Consider the following 23,353-nt stretch of genomic DNA (forward strand, 5'->3'; position numbering starts at 1 on the left):
CCAGGAAAAATTGCTTCCCTAAAACTTATCTCCTGGTTGGTGGAATACTTGACCCTGAACAGGGATGGGGTGGGAGTTTTCCAGGGTATCATTGGTAAGCACTGTACCAGGAATAAAAAGGTCTGACTTCTGGTTCTAAATCTACCATATAATAAATTATTCATTGGCCTTCAACAGGTAACAAAGTCATCAGGCCTCAGGTGGTTTTGTTTTAAATAATTGTGATGAAATACACATAAAATTTATCATCTTAAAAAAGATTTTTTTTTTTTGAGACAGTCTCATTTTTTCACCCTGGGTAGAGTGCCATTGTGTCACAGTTCACAGTAATCTCAAACTCTTGGGCTCAAGTGATTCTCTTGCCTCAGCCTCCCGAGTAGCTGGGATTACAGGTATGCCCACCACAATGCCCAGCTATTTTTAGAGACAGGTCTTGCTCTTGCTCAGGCTGGTCTCAGACTCCTGAGCTGAAGCAGTTCACCCACCTTGGCCTCACAGAGTGCTAGGATTACAGACGTGAGCTAAGTATATTCATATTATTGTGCAAGCATCACCACTATCCCCCCTCTGGAATGCTTTTCATCTTGTAAAACTAAAACTCTGTACACATTAATCTATAACTTCCCAATCCCTCTTCCCCCAACCCCTGAAAACCCCCATTCTACTCTGTGATTTTAACTACTTTGTGTACCTCATATAAGTGGACTTGTATAATATTTGTCCTTTTGTAACTGGCTTACTTCATTTAACATAATGTCCTCATGGTTTTTATATTATAGCATGTATCAGAATTCCTTTCCTTTTTACAGCTGAATAATATTCTATTTTATGTACTTTTTTAAAAATTATTTTTGAGACAGAGTCTCACTATGTTGTCCTCAGTAGAGTGTCATGGTGTCACAGCTCACAGCAACCTCAAACTCTTGGGCTTAAGCGATTCTCTTGCCTTAGCCTCCCAAGTAGCTGGGACTATAGGTGCCCGCCACAATGCCTAGCTATTTTTTGTTGCATTTATCATTGTTGTTTAGCTGACCCAGGCCAGGTTCAAACCCACCAGCCTGGGTGTATGTGGCTGGAACCCTAACCACTATGCTATGGGCGCCAAGCCAATGTGCTACATTTTGTTTATCTTTTCACCCATTGATGGAGACTTGAGTTGCTTTGACCTTTTGGCTTTTATAAGTAATACTGCTATGAATGTGGATATACAAGTATCTCTTTGAGACCCTACTTTCTGTTCTTTTGGCTGTATACCTAGTAATGGAATTGTTGAATCACATGTCAATTTTGTTTTTAATTTTTTGAGGAAACATACTACATTCCGTTAACAGCTGTATAATTTTACATTGTTCCCAACAGGGAACAAAGATTATAATTTTTCTACATTCTCACCAACATTTGATATTTTCTGAGTTTAGATAGTCTCCATCCTAATGAGTGTGAAATGGTACCTCATTGTAGTTTGATTAATGATCAAGTATTACATGCTTATTGGCTATTTGTGTATCTTTGCAGAAAAGTCTTTTCAAGTCCTTTGCCCATTTTTTTTTTTTTTTTGAGACAGAGTCTCACTTTGTTGCCCTCCATAGAGTGCCATGGCGTCGTAGCTCACAGCAATTTCAAACTCTTGTGCTCAAGCGATTCTCTTGCCTCAGCCTCCCCAGTAGCTGGGACTCCAGGCACCTGCCACAGCCCTTGGCTATTTTCAGAGACAAGGTCTCGCTCTGGCTCAGGCTGGTCTTGAACCCAGGAGCTCAGGCAATCCACCTGCCTTGGCATTCCAAGTGCTAGGAATATAGGTGTAAGCCACCATGTCCGGCCTCCTTTGCCCATTTTTTAATCAGGTTATTTGGGGAGGGGGGTTGTTAGGGAAATGTAAAAATTCTTTATACATTCTGGGTAGTAACCCTTTATGAGATACATGATTTGCAAATATTTTCTCTCAGTCCAGGGATTACTTTTCATTCTGTTGGTTGTGTCATTTGATGCACAGTTTTTAATTTTTTAGATATTTTTAAATTTTTTTTGCTTTTTGTGTAATATCCAAGAAATGATTGCCAAGTCCAGTGTCATGAAACTTTTCCTACATTTTTATCCTATGAGTTTTATAGCTTTTGCTCTTATGTTTAAATCTTTGAACCATTTTGCATTCATTTTTGCGTATGGTGTGAAATAAGTGTCCAACTTAATTCTTTCATGTGAGGATGTTCACATTTCCCAGTGTCATTTTTTTTTGAAGACTATTGTTTCCTTATTTGATGGTCTTGGCACTCTTTTTGAAATTATTTGACCCTATGCATGAAGGTTTGTTTGTGGTGCTTTGTTATATTTCATTGCCTTCTATGTCTATCTTTCTGCTAGTTCCATATTATTTTGATTACTGCAGCATTATTTATAATAAGTTTTATCATCAGGAATAAATAAGTTTGTTTTCTTTTTCAAAATTGTTCTCAGTATTCAAAATTATTTAGCTCTTAGCCAGCGGTTCTCAACCTTCCTAATGCTGAGACCCTTTAATACAGTTCCTCGTGTTGTGGTGACCCCCAACCATAAAATTATTTTCTCTGTTACCTCATAACTATAATCTTTGATGCTGTTATGAATTAGGTGACCCCTGCGAAAGGGTCGTTCGACCCCCAAAGGGGTCGCAACCCACAGGTTGAGAACCTCTGCTCTTAGCACTGCTAAGGTTGATCAAAGAGTTCATTTGGTAATAGCCTGATTCCATTGCAGAGGTCCTCTTCAGCAGTCAACCTTTGGTATAATGATTTCATCTACTCATGTTTGTTGCCTAAATAATTTCATTAGAATTTGTAAAGTGGTTATTTTTTCCATGTTTATTAGCTGTAATTTGGGGATGGGGGCAACCTTTTTTTCATCTATAATGACTTACTATCTTGAAATGCAGTTTCTACAAAAAAAAGGGTGGGTGAATGCTTAATTCTCTCTTTTCTTTTTTCTTTTCTTTCCTTTCCTTTTCCTTCATTTTGAGACAGAGTCTCACTCTGTAATGCTAGGTAGAGTGCTATGGCACCATAGCTCACAGCAACCTCAAACTTATGGGCTTGAGCAATCCTCTTGCCTTAGCCTACCGAGTGGTTGGGACCACAGGCGTGCACCACTATACCTGGTTAGTTTTTCTGTTTTTAGTAGAGATGGGGTCTTGCTCTTGCTCAGGCTGCTCTTGAATTCCTGAGCTTAAACAATCCATCCTCCTTGGCCTCCCAAAGTTCTAGGATTCCAGGTGTGAGCCTCCACACCTATCCTGAATGATTAATTCTTTACCTTTAATTTCCAATTTTTAGAATAAGGAGTTAGTTGCTTTCAGTGAAACCAATAAATGATGAAGAAAAGTTAAAGATATATTTGGTTTGTTTCCTCTCTTTTTATAGGTATCAGTAAAAACTCTTAGATTTTGTATATGAAACCTATTGTATTTTAGTTCATTGCATTGTAAGTTAGTGTGTTAGTAAGGAGATCATTTCTGCGTTTAATTTACTGTCATTTTTATAGTCTTCTGACTGGACATACCCAATCATTAGACATTACATTTAGTAACATTGACTCTTGCATTGACTTGCAACCGGGCAGCACAGTGAACAATTTTTTAATGCCACTTATGGTACTATATATTTCTTCTTCTTCGTCTTTTTTTTTTTTTTTTGAGGCAGAGTCTCACTTTATTACACTGGGTAGAGTGTCATGGCATCATAGCTCACAGCAACCTCAAACTCTTGGGGTCAAGTCATTCTCTTGCCTCAGCCTCCCAAGTAGCTGAGACTACAGGTACCTGCCACAACACCTGGCTATTTTTAGAGATGAGGTTTCACTCTGGCTCAGACTGGTCTCGAACCCCTGAGCTCAGACAATTCACCCGCATTGGCCACCAAGAGTGCTAGGATTATAGGTGTGAGCCACCGTGCCCATCCCAGTACTATGTATTTCTGCCTTAACAATTTGATTTTTTTTTTTTTGCTTGGCACCCTTAGCACAGTGGTTACAGCGCCAGCCACGTGCCAGCCCAAGGCCAGCTATATAACAAACCCAGCCCAGGGCCAGCTATACAACAATCACAACTGCAACAAGAAAATAGCTGGATGTTGTGGCAGGTGCTGTAGTCCCAGCTACTTGGGAGGCTGAGGCAAGAGAATCGCTTAAGCCCAAGAGTTGGAGGTTGTTGTGAGCTATGATGCCACAGTACTCTACCTAGGGCAACATAGTAAGTGAGACTGTCTCAACAAACAAACAAAAGATTTTTTATGTATAAAACTGTGGTTTTGGAAATGGAAGGGCAGAACAGTGTTGGAGAAGCTGGCCTTCTGATAATAAACCATCTCTGAGTATTGGCAGGACTGTGACAAGCAGCTGGACTCCTTTGTTCAGTAACAGGAGGGTTCCTTTTTTTTTTTAGTTCTGAGCTGATTTTCATATTTTGGTCCTGGACAAGTTTTACATGTTCAGTTACCTGGTACTTATTTATTGGATTTGAGGAGCAAGGATTCTTGTTTCCTAAAACTTGAGGCAAATAAGTGATTGAATATTTGCTGTACTCTGTCCCTCCCTCCCTTCATTTAAGGGAAAAGCTCATATATTTAAAATAGGGGAAAATTGTGAAGTAGTAATTGTTTCTTTGTTGTTTTCTCTTTCAGTATCCTTTCCTTAAGCTTCTATTCTCCCCTCTGTGAACTTGTACTGATTAATCTGATTTGTTCCTCTAATGATGTGGTTAGTGTTGGTTAATTTGTTTCTTTGAACATATTGAGCATTTGTTTGTTTGTTTTGGTTTTGAGACAGAGTCTTGATTTGTTGCCTTCTGTATAGTGCTCAGGCGTCATAGCTCACAGAAATCTCAAACTCTTGGGCTCAAGTGATCCTCTTGACTTATCCTCCCAAGCAGCTGGGACTACAGATGCCTGGCCTAGGCATTTGCATTTTGAGAGGAAATTCCTGGTGTAATAACTAAAGGCTAAGAAACAAGTTTCTAATATACATTTGTGATAAGATAGGCTGTGGGGAGTGAAAATGGGAAAGAACAGAGTTTGAGTCGAAGTAGTCACTCTGCCGTCTGTGGGGTCTAAACTCTAGAAATCAGGGTTGTCTCTGAGCTAGCTAATGAACTAGACCAGTGGTTCTCAACCTGTGGGTTGTGACCCCTTTTAATTATATTAAAGGTTCTCAGTCAGGCGGCGCCTGCGGCTCAGTGGGTAGGGCGCTGACCCCATAGACCAAGGGTGGTGGGTTCGAACCCGGCCCCAGCCAAACTGCAACAAAAAAATAGCAGGGCGTTGTGGCGGGCACCTGTAGTCCCAGCTACTGGGAGGCTGAGGCAAGAGAATCACCTAAGCCCAGGAGTTGGAGGTTGCTGTGAGCTGTGACGCCAGGGCATTCTACCACGGGCGATAAAGTGAGACTCTATCTCTACAAAAAATAATAGTAATAATAAATAAAGATTCTCGGCATTAGGAAGGTTGAGAACCACTGAACTAGACCCTGTCTCTACTACCTTAAGTGCTTGGGTAGGTGGTATGTTGATAGATACAGTGAGCACCTGGACCTGTGTCATGAGAACAAGACTACTGGGCTGAGTAAATAATATAGAAATACAGACCAGAAGTTGAGACTAGGCAGATTAATGCAAGGACAGTTGAAAGTGCCTTCTTTTCATGGTAGTATATGCACACTGCCACTGTGATAATTTTAAGAGGGACGTACAGATGTCGAGACCTGGTCCTTATTTTGACCTTTGCATCTCCTTCTGTCAGTTCCCCTAGCCTGCAGATGCTCAGATTTTCTTCTTTCAAGCCTTTTCACTCAAGTTAGGTGATACATACCCAGCTTTTCTACAGAGATGAAATGTGAGCATGCAGCTGAGCAGCTGACTGCAGCCTATTTATTGCGCCACACTCCTGTTATTTCTTAATCCTCAGGGGAAATGTGAGGTTCCTATTTTACTTTGAAGATGGGTTGAGCTTCAGAAGGATTTGAATCCACATCCTCCTAATGTAGAAGTGGCCTCCATGACCACTACATGATGACAGGCTGTGCTTCCTGACACTAGGGTATTCTTGTCATCTCATAACTCCCAGGGATGAAAAGTGGTGGTTGTGGCTCGGCACCTGTGGCTCAAGCGGCTAAGGTGCCAGCCACATACACCTGAGCTGGCAGGTTCGAATCCAGCCCAGGCCCGCCAAAAAACAATGATGGCTGCAACCAAAGTAAAATAGCCAGGCGTTGTGGCAGGCGCCTGTAGTCCCAGCTACTTGGGAGGCAGAGACAGGAGAATCGCTTGAGCCCAGGAGTTGGAGGTTGCTGTGAGCTGTGATGCCACAGCACTCTACCCAGGGTGACAGCTTGAGGCTCTGTCTCAAAAAGGGGTGGGGGGCGGCACCTGTGGCTCAATGGAGTAGCGTGCCGGCCTCATATGCCAGAGGTAGTAGGTTCAAACCCAGCCCTGGCCAAAAACTGCAAAAAAAAAAAAGAAAAGAAAAACAAGTGGTGGTTGCTTTTGAAAGTGGTACTTTCCCCATTCCTCTTACTTTTCCCCTTGGGAAGTCCAGAAACAAATGGAACTTCTTTTTTTTTTTTCTTCTTGAGACAGTCTCAGTCTATTGCCCAGGCTAGAGTGCTGTGGTGTCAGCTCATAATGACCTGATACTCTTGGATGCAAAGGATCCTCCTTCTTCAGCCTCATGAATAGCTGGGACTACTGGTGCCCACAACTTGCAGCTAATTTTTTCTGTTTTTAGTAGCGACAGGATCTCACTCTTGCTGTTCTTAATCTCCATAGTTCAAGGGATTCTCCTCTTGACCTTCCAGAGTGCTAAGATTATAGGCATGAGCTACCATACCTAGCTATGGAACCTCTTAATACAGCAGTTTATTGCTTGGTTTAATTGGTTTCTATTTTAATCTTGTGCTGGCCAGAGGCAGTCTCTGGGATTATTCAGGCAGCCTCAGTGGAACATCCACATCAAAGTGATGTTGGTTCAGTTGTACAGTCACTATTGTACTGCCAGTTTTAAGAGTGTTAACTGGCCCTTACTGCTTTACTGGAAAATGGAGCAGTTATCTGCAGGTAGGGCGTGGCCTGTGTTTTTCAGTTGATGAAATGGTCTTTTTGAAACTCCTGAAAGAACTTGAGCACTTGATCATCCCTTCTTCCTTGCCCTGCTGCAACCTTGTTTTGCCAACTATTAGATCAAAGTATTCTCTAGTCAATTCACTCCATAAAAAGTAGTCTACATTGGCTCTAGCTGCAACTTTATTTCTTAATTTCTGAAAAATGATTTTCTAATACTCTATTAATTTAGTTTAGTAGACTTTATATTTTGGAATCATTTTACATTTACAGAAAAATTGCAAAGATTATACAGAGTTCTCATATATATACCCAGTTTCTTCCATTGTTAGCATCTTGTATTACCATGGTATACTTGTTAAAACGAAGACAGCAACATTGGTACATTACTGTTAACTCCAGATTATATTTGGATTTCACCAGTTTTTCTGCTAATGACCTCTTTCTATTCCAGAATCCAATCTAGGTTACCACTTTATACTTAGTTGTCTTGATTCCCATTCTCCTCTGACTTATAACAATCTCAGTCTTTTCGTTGCTTAAGACCCTTGATGGTTTGGGGGAATACTAGCAAGTATCCTTTACAATGTCCCCTAATCTGAGATTGTCTGATTTTTTCTTCATAATTAGACTGATGTAATGGGATCTGGAAAGGGTACCACAGAGGTAGCATGCCCTTTCTGGTACCTGGTATTTGTTTAACATAACTGGTGATATTAACCATAATAAGTGACTTGGTCAGTAGCGTGTTTGCCAGGTTTGTCTACTGTAAGGTTACTGTTTTTCCCTTTCCCTTCTTTATTCTTTGGAAGCAAATCACTAAGTCAAGCCCACCCTCAAGGAGGATGTGAGAGAAGTATAGAATTAAGCTCTACCTCGTGGAAGGCAGAGTGTCTATGTATATTGTTTGGAATTTCTCTGTAAGGAAGTTTATCTCTTCTCCCCCATTTATTTAGCCATCTGTGTATTTCACTATAGAATTATATTTATTTTATCCTTTGGGTTATGATCTAATACTATGTTGTTCATTCTTTTGCTCAAATTGTTCCAGCATTGGACAGAAGAATTTCTTCCAGATTGGTTCCTATGTCCCCGTGCTATGCCCTTATCCTTTTTTTCTTTGATCATTTCCTTTCTGATACCACAGGACGCTTCGGGTTCATCTTCTGTTTTACATTTCCTATCTTTAGAATCAGCCATTTATCCAAAGAGCCTTAGTTCTTTTTTTAATTAGAGAGTGGTATTTATAAACCAAGATCTGGGTGTGCACTGTTATGTTCATTGTTCCTGGGATGTCATTACTTCAAGGCCTTCTCAGCAAACAGAGCTAGGTAATAGATCTATGCATACTAACTTTTGAATATGGAAATATCTATAATTGTTTCTGATTTCATCATATGTTTTAAACTAACCATGAATTTATATTGATATCTCTAAGTTTAGTCTGGTACCCCAGAGTTTATTTTATTCTAGTTTTTAATTTTATTTATTTATTTTGAGACAGAGTCTCACTATGTTGCCCTTGGTAGAGTGCTGTGGCTTCACAGCTCACAGCAACCTCAAACTCCTGGGCTCAAGTGATTCTCTTGTCTCAGCCTCCCAAGTAGCTGGGACTACAGGTGCCTGCCACAACGCCTGGCTATTTTTCGTTGCATTTGTCGTTGTTTAGCTGGCCCAGGTCGGGTTCGAACCCACCAACTTTGGCGTATGTAGCTGGCACTGTAAACACTGCGCTATGGGTGCCAAGCCTAGTTTTTTTTTTTTTTTTTTTTTATTAAATCATAGCTGTGTACATTAATGCGATCATGGGGCACCATACACTGGTTTTATAGACCGTTTGACACATTTTTATCACACTGGTTAACATAGCCTTCCTGGCATTTTCTTAGTTATTGTGTTAAGACATTTACATTCTACATTTACTAAGTTTCACATATACCCTTGTAAGGTGTATTACACCATAGGTGTAATCCCACCAGTCACCTTCCCTCCGCCCACCTCCCCCCTCCCTCACCTCCCTTTCCCCTATTCTTGGGTTATAACTGGGTTATAGCTTTCATGTGAAAGTCATAGATTAGTTTCATAGTAGGGCTGAGTACATTGGATACTTTTCTTCCATTCTTGAAATACTCTACTAAGAAGAATATGTTCCAGCTCCATCCATGTAAACATGAAAGAGGTAAAGTCTCCATCTTTCTTTAAGGCTGCATAATATTCCATGGTGTACATATACCACAATTTATTAATCCATTCATGGATCGATGGACACTTGGGCCTTTTCCATGACTTAGCAATTATGAATTGGGCTGCAATAAACATTCTGGTACAAATATCTTTGTTATGATGTGATTTTTGGTCTTCTGGGTATATGCCTAGTAGAGGAATTACAGGATTGAATGGCAGGTCTATTTTTAGATCTCTAAGTGTTCTCCAAACATCTTTCCAAAAGGAATGTATTAATTTGCATTCCCACCAGCAGTATAGAAGTGTTCCCTTTTCTCCACATCCACGCCAACATCTCTGGTCTTGGGATTTTGTGATATAGGCTAATCTTACTGGAGTTAGATGATATCTCAAAGTAGTTTTGATTTGCATTTCTCTGATGATTAAAGATGATGAGCTTTTTTTCATATCTGTAGGCCACACGCCTGTCTTCTTCAGAGAAGTTTCTCTTCAAGTCCCTTGCCCAACCTGCGATGGGATCACTTGTTCTTTTCTTGCTTATACGTTTGAGTTCTCTGTGGATTCTGGTTATTAAACCTTTGTCAGAGACATAACCTGTAAATATCTTCTCCCATTCTGAGGGCTGTCTGCTTGCTTTACTTACTGTGTTCTTCGCTGTGCAGAAGCTTTTTAGTTTGATCAGGTCCCAGTAGTGTATTTTTGAAGCTGCTTCAATTGCCCGGGGGGTCCTCCTCATAAAATACTCGCCCGGACCGATTTCTTCAAGGGTTTTCCCTGCACTCTCTTCTAGTATTTTTCTTTCTTTCTTTCTTTTTTTTTTTTTTTTAAACAGAGTTTCACTTTATCACCCTCAGTAGAGTGCCGTGGCGTCACACGGCTCACAGCAACCTCTAACTCTTGGGCTTACGCGATTCTCTTGCCTCAGCCTCCCGAGCAGCTGGGACTACAGGCGCCTGCCACAACACCTGGCTATTTTTTTGTTGCAATTTGGCCGGGGCCGGGTTTGAACCCACCATACTCACTGAGCCACAGGCGCCGCCCTCTTCTAGTATTTTTATAGTTTCATGTCTTAAGTTTAAATCTTTAATCCAGTGAGAGTCTATCTTAGTTAATGGTGAAAGGTGTGGGTCCAGTTTCAGTCTTTTACAGGTTGCCAGTCAGTTCACCCAGCACCATTTGCCAAGCCTAGTTTTTATTTTTTTTTGTAATAAAAAAATAGAGACAGTGTTATTCTGTCACCCTCGGTAGAGTACTGTGGTATCACAGCTCACAGCAACCTCCAGCTCTTGGGCCCAGGTGATTCTCTTGCCTCAGCTTCCTGGGTAGCTGGGACTATAGGTGCCTGCCACAACGCCCAGCTATTTTTTGTTGCAGGGGCCAGGTTTGAACCCACCACCCTCAATATATGGGGTCGGCATCCTACTCACTGAGCCACAGGCGCCGCCCCCTAGTTTTTATTTTTAAAGACAGGATCTCACTCTGTCACCCAGCTGGAGTGCAGAGGTACAGTCATAGTTTCTGTAACCTTGAAATCCTGGGGTCAAGCCCTCCTGCTTCAGCCTCCTGAGAAGCTAGGATTATAGGCATGCATCACCATGCCCTGCTAATTTTTAAATCTTTTGTAGAGGTAGGTTCTTGCTGTATTACCAAGGCTTAAACTCCTGGCCTCAAATAGTCGTCCTGCCTTGACCTCCCAAAGTGCTGAGATTGCAGGTACAAACCACCAGGCCTGGCCCTCCACCTCTAAAGGGTTCATTTAGAGTGCTGCCTTCTCTTGCTTATGTGTAATATCTTCTTTGACAGTGAAAAGCTTTGTTTTACCTATCATCCATTTACTTGTTCAATCCCAGTATACATGTACAGCATTTTCAGAGTTGTTATGTTAACCTATATGCCTACACGAAACACATTTACTAGTTGGGAATATTGCACTGATCTTTAACAATTCTGTTTTACTGGATAAATTGTGGATTTGTATTTGTGCTTACTATGATGAGATTTAACCTGTGATACTGTTTATTTATTTATTCATTCATTCATGTATTCATACAGAGTTTTACTTTGTTGCCCTGGGTAAAGTACCATGGCATCATAGCTTACAACAACCTTAAACTCTTGGGATCAAGCGATCCTCTTGCCTTAGTTTTTCATTTTTAGTAGAGATGGGAGTCTCGCTTTTGCTCAGACTGGTCTCAAATTCATGAGCTTCAGCAATCTGCCCACCTCAGCCTTCCAGAGCGCAAGGAATATAGGCCATCTAAACTTATTAGGTGCCCAGCCTAGCTTTTAGATAAATGCAGCTGTTTAACATTCTTCTCATAATCTGAAATATCTTTTTAATGTCAGTATAAGATTATGGGTGTGGGCTCTAAATAAATCATTTTCCTTTTACTTTACATTTTTGATAGTCTAAGCCTAAGAAATAAAAAGAGACCAGGTGAAGTGGTTCATGCCTATAACCTTTAGAACTTTGGAAGGCCAAGGTGGGAGGATTACTTGAGGCCAGGAGACAGCCTGGGAGACCCCATATCTTAAAAAAAAATTTTTTTATTGGAAAAAAGGAAAGAGAAAGGTTATATTCTCTTTTTAGTATTTGTTATGTATTTCTACAAAAGGAAGTTTATATCTTTAAAAGTAAGGGACAAGTTGAATGAGATAATATTTGTTACTTTCTAGCTCTGAAGCTCTCACTCAAATGCTTTTTAAAAATAATCACCTTGGGCGGTGCCTGTAGTTCAGTGGGTAGAACACCAGCCACATACCCACATACACCACGGCTGGCGGGTTCCAGCCCGGCCCAGGCCTGCTAAAACAACAAGGACAACTGCAACAATAGCTGGGCATTGTGGTGGGCACCTGTAGCTACTTAAGAGGCTGAGTCAAGAGAATTGCTTAAGCCCAAGAGTCTGAGATTGCTGTGAGCTGCGACACTATGGCACTCTACCTTGGGCAACAGCTTGAGACTCTGTCACAGAAAAGAAAAAATCACCTTAAGGCCAGACATTTTATAATCAGATTCCCCGTTTGCTTATTAAACCTTGATTGTGTTAGCTTGGCCCTTGATTCTACCTTCTTGGCTACTTTCTGGTATATCCTGTTGGTCCCTTCTTATTTTTGATGGCAAAGATCTTATGTCTATGGGTAAAGATACTATGGCCTGGGAAATGGGACTGACTTAACCATATAGCTTTAGTTCCCTAGAGTATTCGGGTGCCCAAGTTTCTGTTGGGCAGAAATAAGGTGTGAATTTAAAAAACTACGTTAAGAGCTGGGCATTCTCCATCTGCTTCTAATTTAAAGTCTGACCTTGGCCCATCATGCCATTACTTTTACCTCTAGACTTTGTTTTAAAGAGATGAAGTCTCGCTCTGTCACCCAGGCTGGAGTGAAGTGAGGCAGTTGTAGTGCACTACAACCTGAAATGTCTGGGCTCAGTCAATCCTCCTACCTCACCCTGCCCTCCACCCCAAGTAGCTGGGACTGCAGGCACATGTCCCCATGCCCCTGCATCAGCATCCCAAAGTGTTGGGACTACAAGTGTGAGCCACCAGCTCAGCCTCAGCTTTTTTTTATCCAGAAAGTAAAGCATTTTCATTGGATAGTCCCTTCTAGTTAACAGTTTTATTATCAGAGATAGTAAGATATCTGGGTAGTAGTTTGTTCGCACCTCAGTAATTAAGGCATTAATTATTGGCAAGAATTGAAATGGTCAGCCTCTATGAAATAAGCATATTAGGCCATCTTTACCTTTTGATTGAGGTGATGGGTTCAAACCTAGCCCTGGCCAAAAACTGCAAAAATAATAATAATAATAATGTACACCGGCTCAGAGCCTGTAGTTCAGTGCCCTAAGGACACCAGCCACATACACCGGGGCTGGCGGGTTTGAATCCAGCCCAGGCCTGCTATACAACAATGACAACTACAACAAAAATAAATAGCCGGGCATTGTGGGTGCCTGTAGTCACTCCACTACAGGGGTAGTCCCAGCAGTCCCCCCATAGCTACTTGGGAGGCTGAGGCAAGAGAATAGCTTAAGCCCGAGAGTTTGAGGTTGCTGTGAGCTGTGATGCCATGGTACTCTACCAAGGGCAACATAGTGAGACTCTGTCTCAAAATAAATAAATAAAATACACAGTATTATGCAGGGGGTGAACATATTCTGGAGTGCAGTGTCTAGAGGTAATAATTATGTGGCTGAGATTGTACTGTAGAAGGCACATTCATGATGATCCATCATGGTAATAACTTTGGAGGGTCAGAACTGGTATTTATTGTTGATATTTAAAAATCAGTGGCTTCTTAAATGACCGACCTTTTACTGATATGTAATGAACTGATATGTAAAAATCAGTTCAGAGCAATAGTCAAAGCAAAGAGAGTGAGATAGCTTGAGTCTAAGACCTCTAGTGAGTTATATTAAAGACACTATGGCCGGCGCCTGTGGCTCAGTGAGTAGGGCGCCGGCCCCATATGCCGAGGGTGGCGGGTTCGGACCCAGCCCCGGTCAAACTGCAACAGAAAAATAGCCGGGCGTTGTGGCGGGCACCTGTAGTCCCAGCTGCTCGGGAGGCTGAGGCAAGAGAATCACGTAAGTCCAAGATTAGAGGTTGCTGTGAGCCGTGTGACGCCACGGCACTCTACCCGAGGGCGGTACAGTGAGACTCTGTCTCTACAAAAAAAAAAAAAGACACTTTAGTTCTTAAAGTGGGTGGGGGAGAAATGTCAATAGTCTTATTTACTGATAGCTTTCATAAGACTGACTTTCTCAAAGATTCAGTTTCCTGAGCTAAGAGAGTAAAACATAACTTGTAGCTGAGAATGCTAAACTTATCATGTGCTTACAATGAACTTTTTTTTGTTTTGTTTTGTTTTTTGAGACATGGTCTTGCTCTGTCACACGGGCTAGAATGCAGTGGCATCATCATAGCTCCTAACCCTGGGCTGGGCTCAAGTGGTCCTCCTGCCTCAGCCTCCCATTACCTGGGACCATAGGCACCCGCCACCATGCTGAGCTGATTTTTCTATTTTTTGAAGAGACAGGCCTGCTGTGTTGCTCAGGCTGGTATCCAACTCCTGTCCTCAAGTGATCTTCCTGCCTTGGCCTCCTAAAGTGTTGGGATTCTGGGCGCTGGTTGCTCAATGGTTAGAGTGCCGGCTCTGTGCATCAGGGCTGGTGTGTTCAAACTAGGCTGGGGCCTACTAAACAAACCCCAAAGTGCTAGGATTACAGGCATGAGCCCCTGATCCTAACTGGATTGTTATTTAAGGCTTATATCGTATTGGTGTATGAGGTACACTTAAAGCCTTGAAGTAATTCCTCTGACCCATCATCCTGGGACTGTCCTAGATTTCTAAGTGAAATGTCACATTGCATGTACAGCGTTAAATCAAGAGGTTTAACTTTTATGGTGCTAGTTTACATGCGGATTTATATTTTCTTTAATGATAAATGTGTCTGGAATGGATTCCCATTCCCGTGAGTCATGCTGGTGTATTGAGTGGCTTTAGCTTTAATTCCAGAAGTGAACAGCAGATGTCACTACATCTCCACTTACTAGGATCTGGCTCTAATTGTTTGGATACAACCAATTCTTCATAGAAGTCCCAAACCTCTAAGCATAAATTGAGTTTTTATGGCTATGTGGTACTCTTAGAGCTCCTTCTTTTGATACAGAGCCTAAATAAAAACTTTTGATACAGAGCCTAAATTAAAACTGAGAATAAACATAGCATAAGAAGGTTTTCCTCAGTTTCCTTCACTGTCCTTTTAAGTTTGTTTATTCTAGGCTTATATATTACCTATATTTCTAGGTAGCTAATTGATGATATGTATTTCCCTTTTCCTTTCAACACTAATTTAGAAGTCTAGACATTTGTTTTGTTTTTAGCAGGGTCCGCATACTTAAAACCTCCCTAGCCTTTATGTAGTTTGCCTTTTGAAACCTTCTAATAGGAGTATAGACTCCACTGTTTACTCTGAATTGAAGTACTGAAAATCAAAGGGAATGACTACTTTCTTTATTTTGCTATTTGAACTATTAGCTTTGGCTGTTGAGGAAATCAGGAACTGAACTATGACCAAATGTCCTATGATGTATCTTTTTAAAAAATACTTAAAATGTTAGTGTAGAGAGGTAGTAGGGTTTCCATATACAGTCATGAACTTCATCGTGATGTTTCAGTCAGTGATTGGTGGTGCCATAAAATTATAATGGAGCTGAAGAATTTTTATTGCCTAGTGACAACTGCAGCCATCATAACATTGTAGTGCATTTGCTTTCTTTTAAAAATAATTTTAGTGTAACCCAAGTATACAATGTTTATGATGTCAACAGTAGTGTACAGTAACATCCTAGGCCTTCACATGTACTTACCATTTACGCACTCACCTAGAGCAACTTTCAGTCTTGGAAGTTCCATTCATGGTAAGTGCCCTATATAGGTATACCATTTTTTATCTTTTATACTATATTTTTAGTGTACCTATTCTGTTTAAATATTTTTGTTGTGTGTGTGTGTTTTTTTGTTTTTTTTAAGACAAGGGTCTCACTTGGTTGCTCCTGGTAGAATGCTGTGGCATCACAGCTCACAGCAACCTCAATCTCTTGGGCTCAAGCAATTCTCTTGCCTCAGCCTCCCAAATAGGTAGGACTACAGGTACCACCACAATGCCCAGCTATTTTTAGTGTCTGAGGTATTTTGGTGTATGAGGTACACTTAAAGCCTTGAAGTAATTTCTCTGACCCATCATCCTGGCACTGTCCTAGACTTCGTCTCACTCTGGCTCAGGTTGATCAAACTTGAGAGGAAAACAACTAATAGGTTCACAACTCAGGGAGATGAATGCAGTGCCCTAGAACACCAGCTCTCTCATAAAACTAGGGTGATGGGGGCGGCGCCTGTGGCTCAAAGGGGTAGGGCACCGGCCCCATCCATATACTGGAGGTGGTGGGTTCAAACCCAGCCCCGGCCAAAAACAAAACAACAAGAAAAAAACCCAAAAACTAGGGTTATGGCCAAGCCAGAGAGCTCACAGGTGAGTAAAACAGTTTCCATTACAAAAAGTAATGGAGAAACTGGTTTTCATCTTCCCATTAAACTCAACTACCTCAAGTTCCTGTTCTAACAAGACATGCTTATGCTTATCCAAGGGCTGGCTCATTTACAACTCACCCAGAACAGTCACTGACTCAGGAGGGAGGGGGAGAGAAAGAGAGAGAGGGAAAGAAAGAAAGGAAGGAAGGAATGAAAGAGAGAAAAAACAAACACGAGATAAGAGCTTAGAATAAAATCTTTAAATGCTATAGCATTTATTTATTTATTTATTTATTTATTTATTTTTGAGAGACAGAGTCTCATTGTACCGCCCTCCGGTAGAGTGCTGTGGCGTCACATGGCTCACAGCAACCTCTAACTCTTGGGCTTACGCGATTCTCTTGCCTCAGCCTCCCGAGCAGCTGGGACTACAGGCGCCCGCCACAACGCCCAGCTATTTTTTGGTTGCAGTTTGGCCGGGGCTGGGTTTGAACACGCCACCCTCGGCATATGGGGCCGGCACCCTACTCACTGAGCCACAGGTGCCGCCCCTAAATGCTATAGCATTTAGATTTATGTAAGTGTACTCTGTGATATTCAGATAATTATGAAATTGCCTAGTGATGCATTTCTCAAAAACATATCTATGTCATTAAGCAGTACATGACTGTATTACAGAAAAGCAAAGTTGGTGTTAAATTAGTTATTTTAGGAAGTCTGAGACATATCAAATTCTTGTTGCCTTGGATTATATATAGATTGAGAAGATAGCTGGGGTGATATTATCTCCCAGTTGGTCTAGATTAGTGTCAGTTTACACCTTTATCCTGCTGTAATTTTTTTTTTTTTTTTTTTGAGATCCTCATTACGTTGCCCTTGGTAAAGTGCTGTGATGGCACAGCTCACAGCAACCTTAAACTCTTGGGCTTAAGCGATTCTCTTGCCTCAGCCTCCCAAATAGCTGAGACTGGGCATCCACCACAACACCTGGCTATTTTTTGTTGCAGTTGTCCTTCTTTAGCTGGCCCAGGCCAGGTTCAAACCCACCAGCCTCCATGTATGTGGCCGGCACTATAACCAGTGTTCTAAGGGCACTGAGCCTATCCTGGCATAATTTTTAGTAACTCCATTTTTCATTTTCATTTGTCCTAGTTTGGATAACGTATCATCACTTTAAATTACGCCCAAATTGGGGAGGGATTGATAAGTTGCAATTCTAGTAATTATAAGCATTTTTTGAGCAAAGAATTATGCCTGTCCTGAATTTTCTGGGTTAGATTCATGCAAAATAAAGCAAAAACCAGAAAGCTGTGAATTCTGGCAACAGTAGCTTTTAGGTTTCTATCCATTGATCATTGTTCTCTTGCATAATGATTTCTAAATGTGGCTGTGAATCAGAATCAGCTGATAAGCCTTTTAGAAATAGGTTTCATGGGGCGGCGCCTGTGGCTCAGTCGGTAAGGTGCCGGCCCCAGGTGGTGGGTTCAAACCCGGCCCCGGCCAAAATGCAAAACAACCAGAAAATAGCCGGGTGTTGTGGCGGGCGCCTGTAGTCCCAGCTACTTGGGAGGCTGAGGCAAGAGAATCGCTTAAGCCCATGAGTTGGAGGTTACTGTGAGCTGTGTGAGGCTACGGCACTCTACCGAGGGCCATAAAGTGAGACTCTGTCTCTACAAAAAAAAAAAAAAAGAAAGAAATAGGTTTCATGGATTTTACTATAGACCTCTGCTGAATTTACACCAGGGTTTGAACTTGAAAATACCAAAGGTGTAGAAGTGCGTACAATACAAATACAAAAGTACTAGACATTTGTCAGTAAGCTTTTAAAACTAGCACATAGAAGAACATTTCTTTCTATGGTTCAGATGCTGTTTGTGGCTTTTGATGGTGGCTACCTTGGGCCTTAAGGAGATGTTGGCATTGACGTAAGTTGTCTTTTTATTTCAGATGTCATCTGGGTGATCCTCAGTGTGGAGGTGGGTGGACTTTTAGGAGTAACGCAGCAGCTGTCATCTTTTGAAACAGAGTTCAACACACAGCCTCATCGCAAGGTAGAAGGAAACTTCAACCCGTTTGCCTCTCCCCAAAAGAACCGACAATCAGATGAAAACAACTTAAAAGACCCTGGGGGTTCCGGGTTCGACTCGATCAGCAAAAACACTTGGGCTCCTGCTCCTGACCAAACCGAGCAAGATCAGAATAGACTCTCACAGAACTCTGTAAATCTGTCCCCCAGCAGTCACGCAAACAACTTATCAGTAGTGACTTACAGTAAGGTAGGTGCCCTCGGAGAAGAGGAGAAGGGGTAGATGGTGGGCCTTGGGAATTGTGATACCCCTTCATGGCAAACCTAGAATCCTAGACTGCCACTCCCCGGAGGAGGTTCTTTAAGACTGCTTAGCTCTCCTGCCAACAGCAAAGCAACACAAAAGCCTACCCCTTCTCCCCTCCCCCTTGCCCCTATGTTCATGTCCTGTGGATGTCACTTTATCCACATTTATTATTTACTCCTATCTCTACTCTTCTGTTGAAGAGTAAAGTTCTTTACCTTTAGCATTTAAAAAAAAAAAAAAAAAAAAGACTGTCAAAATGTCATCAGCCATGCTTCCAGTGCAAATGTATACTAAGCTTAGAGCAACAACCACACACATTTGGAATTTGTTCCTACTTTGTTTTTTGGTTTTGGGTTTTTTTGTTTGTATTTCTGAGGAAAAAGACAGGCTCAAATTATTTATCCAAAATGTTTGGCACTCATTTTTACTTACCCTGTTTGCATGTCTTCTTGTTGATGTCTTTCCATTTTATTTTGGCCCATTAACTTCCTCACCCACAAACAACCCAGTGGCTCAAGTGATATTTTGACTTTTCAAATGTGGGAAATAAGTAAGAGAATCGTTTGTTGAGTAAGCCACGATTTTAAATATTTTGATTGTTGTGAGACACTTTTTTAAGGTGATTGATTTCTTGATCTGTTTCTATGCTAGTTCATTAAATAGCGTCTTCCACACTCTGCTAAGATGACGATGGTTCCTCATTACTGGTTTTAGTTGGGTGAATAAAGCCCTGATGCTGATAGCTCATTGTTGTAGGAGGTTCACGGGGTGGGGGGAGTCCTGTGAACATTCCTGTGCATTCTCTGATGAGTAATGCTGTGCATTAAGTCCAGCATCCCACCTAAGTGTTAAGTCTGTCCTTACTTAATGTTGGCATTCACCCTCAACTTAAAAAATAAAATTGATGTTTATTTGAGGGGCGAGTGGCTCTGTTGGAAGAATAATATTTTTCTGACCAATAGTTTTTATATGGTCTGGATCAAGAGACAGTTTAAGAAACTTGGTTATGTGAATCTGCTTCTTCCACATGGTCCAGTAAGAGGGACTTCATTTGGTAGTACTAGTATAATGATGGATTGATTTGTTGGTTGATTGGATGGTCATTACAAAGGATTTTCTTGGAGTCATGTCAGTTGTACAGGATATAAGAGAATTAAATTAGCAAGACAGTACATTCCCCATATTTGAGGAAAGACTTTTTACATCTTAATGCTCTAATAAATAAAAGATTTTGTTCTAAGCTCTTATCTCTTGTTTATTTTTTCTCTCTCTCTCATTCATTCCTTCCTTTCTCTTTCTTTCTTTCTCTCTCTCTCTTCCCCCCTCCCTCCCTCCCGAGTCAGTGACTGTTCTGGGTGAGTTGTAAATGAGCCAGCCCTTGGATAAGCATAAGCGTGTCTTGTTAGAACAGGAACTTGAGGTAGTTGAGTTTAATGGGAAGATGAAAACCAGTTTCTCCATTACTTTCTGTAATGGAAACTGTTGTACTCACCTGTGAGCTCTCTGGCTTGGCCATCACCTTAGTTTTTTTTTTTTTGGGGGGGGGTGTTGTTGTTGTTGTTTTTTGATTGTTTTTGCAGTTTTTGGCCGGGGCTGGGTTTGAACCCACCACCTCCAGTATATGGGGCTGGTGCCCTACCCCTTTGAGCCACAGGCGCCACTCCCATCACCCTAGTTTTATGAGAGAGGTGGTGTTCTAGGGCACTGCACTCATCTCCCTGAGTTGTGAACCTATTTGTTGTTTTCCTCTCCTTTAGGGACTAATACTTTTTAACTGACTCTGTGAGGAGTGCCTATAATTATCACAGAGGGAGGATGGTGGGTTGGTGTTTTCTGCCAACCTTAATTAAGGCCCTCCTACCAAGTGCTGCTTCTTTGGGGAGGGCTGGACTGTGGTAGAGCTATTGAAGTACAGTAGAACCTCTGTGAGCTGACCATCCAGTGGATTGTAACAAACTAGTCAATGACTACAGAGGTGGTCAATATAAGGAACTAGGCCTTTGTACTGATATGTAAATGTACTTTACTTTCCTGTGCAGCTTTTAGAGAATATCATATAAAATCATACAAATCAAAAGCACAATGAAATCCTACATACTGTAGCATACAAAATCAGTACATTTACTGTTTTCTCATGGTTTAATCATTCTTTCTGAAAAAAGAATCAATCTTAGTCTGTTTCTTACCTTTTTTTTTGAGACAGAGTCTCAAGCTGTCCCCCTGGGTAGAGTACCGTGATGTCACAGCTCATAGCAACCTCAAACTCTTTGACTTAAGCAATTCTCTTGCCTCAGCCTCCCAGGTAGCTGGGATTACAGGCACCCTGCCACAACGCCTGGCTATTTTTTGGTTGTAGTTATCATTGTTGTTTGGAGGACCTGGGCTGGATTTGAACCCACCAGCTCCGGTGTATGTGGCTGGTGCCTTAGCCACTTGAGCCACAGGTGCTGAGCCCTGTTTCTTACCCTTATTACAAACATAAGTGGACAAAGCACTCTCAATACTGGCTATCCCACTCAGCATACCTTGGCATTTTTCCACAGCAAATGACTTCAACTGCATTATCAGATAACTGATCTCTTCTTTTAGAGTCTCTGTGTCATCCTCACTTGCTTCTTCCACTTTATCAGCTGCTTCATACATTTTTATGATGTCTGTACTTCAGTCAGTATCACTTGGAAAACTAATTCTGGGTCAATTTCATTGCAGTTTGGCACCTCATCATCCATTGCAACAAAATCTTCAGAATTGACTCCTTTAAAGTGTTCCAGGAGAGATGTAGACTGTCTATCAGGGCCAAAACATTGTGCTCTTGGACTGTGACCAATCCAACTTTCTTGAAACATTCTGTGTCATTTCTGGCTGAACTTTATTCTGAGCAGAACTGATCCAGAGGACAATATCCAGAGCATTAATGATGTAGCAGATGAACTTGCTTCCATAGGTGGACCACAAGTCTATATTTTAGTAATGACCCAGTATAGGAGCTGGGCTTGTAGTGCATTTTCAATGTTTTGATGATGCCTTGTCAAGAGGTTGGATTTTTGAAGCTGTGTATGGAGGCAGAAATTTCATTGTCACGTTTATGAGATGATTCACTTGCAAGTGGCCAGACCAGTTGCCTACTGTCAGTACAATAGACCGTTTCTTATTTATTTGTTTATTTATTTATTTTTGAGGCAGTTACTTTGTCGCCCTCAGTAGAGTGCCATAGCATCATAGCTCACAGCAACCTCAAACTCTTGGGCTCAAGCGATTCTCTTGCCTCAGCCACCCAAGTAGCTGGGACTACAGGAGCCTGCCACAACACCTGGCTATTTTTAGAGATGGGGGTCTTGCTGTGTCTCAGGCTGGACTTGAACCAGTGAACTCAGGCAGTCCACCCACTTTGGCCTCCTTCAGTTCTAGGATTACAGATATGAAGCACTGAGCCTGGCCCCAGACCATTTCTTCTTCATTTATTGATCAATACCCATTATCCACTCCTCAAATAGGGTACCAGTCATCTGTGCTCATTTGTTTGATCTCCAGGTGATAGGGAGGTCTTGCAACTTCAAGTTCTTGAATGCATAGGGTTTGCTGATTTACCAATCGTCAAGGCCTTCAGTTTCTCTCCAGGTGAGCTAGTGCAAAGCAGAACCATAAAACATGCTTTGAAAAGTTTCCTGCTCTTAACATTTGTCACCCTTCATGATGATGCTCCTTGTCAGGCATCACTCCTGATGAGTCTGCACTCCTCAGAGGTGTCATTATCTTTGAAGCCTCTGGCAAAGTCCAGAAACTTTTTGATGAACTCTTCCACAACGTCTACCAGAACTTCATTGGATTCACCACACAAGACTTCCTGGGAGATCTTGTATCACAGTTTAAATTTCTCACTCCAATCACTAGATGCTTGGAAATCTGCCACCTGAATTCCTGTGTGAGTTCTATAGCAACTTCTTGGATCATCAGCCTGGAGATGTGGGTGTTAATTGCCCTTATTTGTTTGAACCAGCCTAATGTGGCTTCACTGACCTCATCAAGGGAAATTTTCCTCCTTTGCTGCTATATGTAGGTCTCTGCTTTCCTCATCCATATTTCTTTTTTTTTTTTTTTTTGTAGAGACAGAGTCTTACTTTATGGCCCTCGGTAGAGTGCCGTGGCCTCACACAGCTCACAGCAACCTCCAACTCCTGGGCCTAAGCGATTCTCTTGCCTCAGCCTCCCGAGTAGCTGGGACTACAGGCGCCCGCCACAACGCCCAGCTATTTTTTGGTTGCAGTTTGGCCGGGGCCGGGTTTGAACCCGCCACCCTCGGTATATGGGGCCGGCGCCTTACTGACTGAGCCACAGGCGCCGCCCCCTCATCCATATTTCTTAAGTACTCATGTTTACATTTTTGGATGTTGCTAACACCAAAATGTTTCACCATCTGTCTTTGGCTGCTACTTTCCAGAAAATGTAGAAGATTAACCTTTTCCTTAAATGTCAGCTTTCTGAGTTCTTTCCTTTGGATGAGCACAACTCAATTAACTATAAAATTTTTCAGTAACTGTAGTCATTCCTGTTGAAAAAAAATCTTCTACAACACACGATAAACAGGATGTTAAGCCTAACCCAACATAAAAATAAACTCAATAATAAAACATGAAAAAAGAAATAATACAACTAAGGGAAAAAGGCCAGACCTACCCATTGATAATAGAGTGAACTCAACCTGGTCAGGTTATAAAGAGTA

General features: G+C 41.6%; 1 protein-coding gene across 3 annotated transcripts in view; it reads left to right on the forward strand.

Moving 5' to 3' along the window:
• The window catches only part of ILRUN (inflammation and lipid regulator with UBA-like and NBR1-like domains), a 131,658-nt gene that overhangs the window by 88,673 nt on the left and 19,632 nt on the right, over window positions 1–23,353 (forward strand). For all 3 annotated transcript variants that reach the window (XM_053603253.1, XM_053603251.1, XM_053603252.1), the window contains one exon: window positions 18,248–18,576. In XM_053603253.1, the coding sequence (XP_053459228.1) occupies window positions 18,248–18,576 (329 nt within the window). The remainder of the gene's footprint in view (window positions 1–18,247; window positions 18,577–23,353) is intronic.

Source organism: Nycticebus coucang, chromosome 9 (assembly GCF_027406575.1).
Source record: "Nycticebus coucang isolate mNycCou1 chromosome 9, mNycCou1.pri, whole genome shotgun sequence".
NCBI classification, from domain to species: domain Eukaryota; kingdom Metazoa; phylum Chordata; class Mammalia; order Primates; family Lorisidae; genus Nycticebus; species Nycticebus coucang.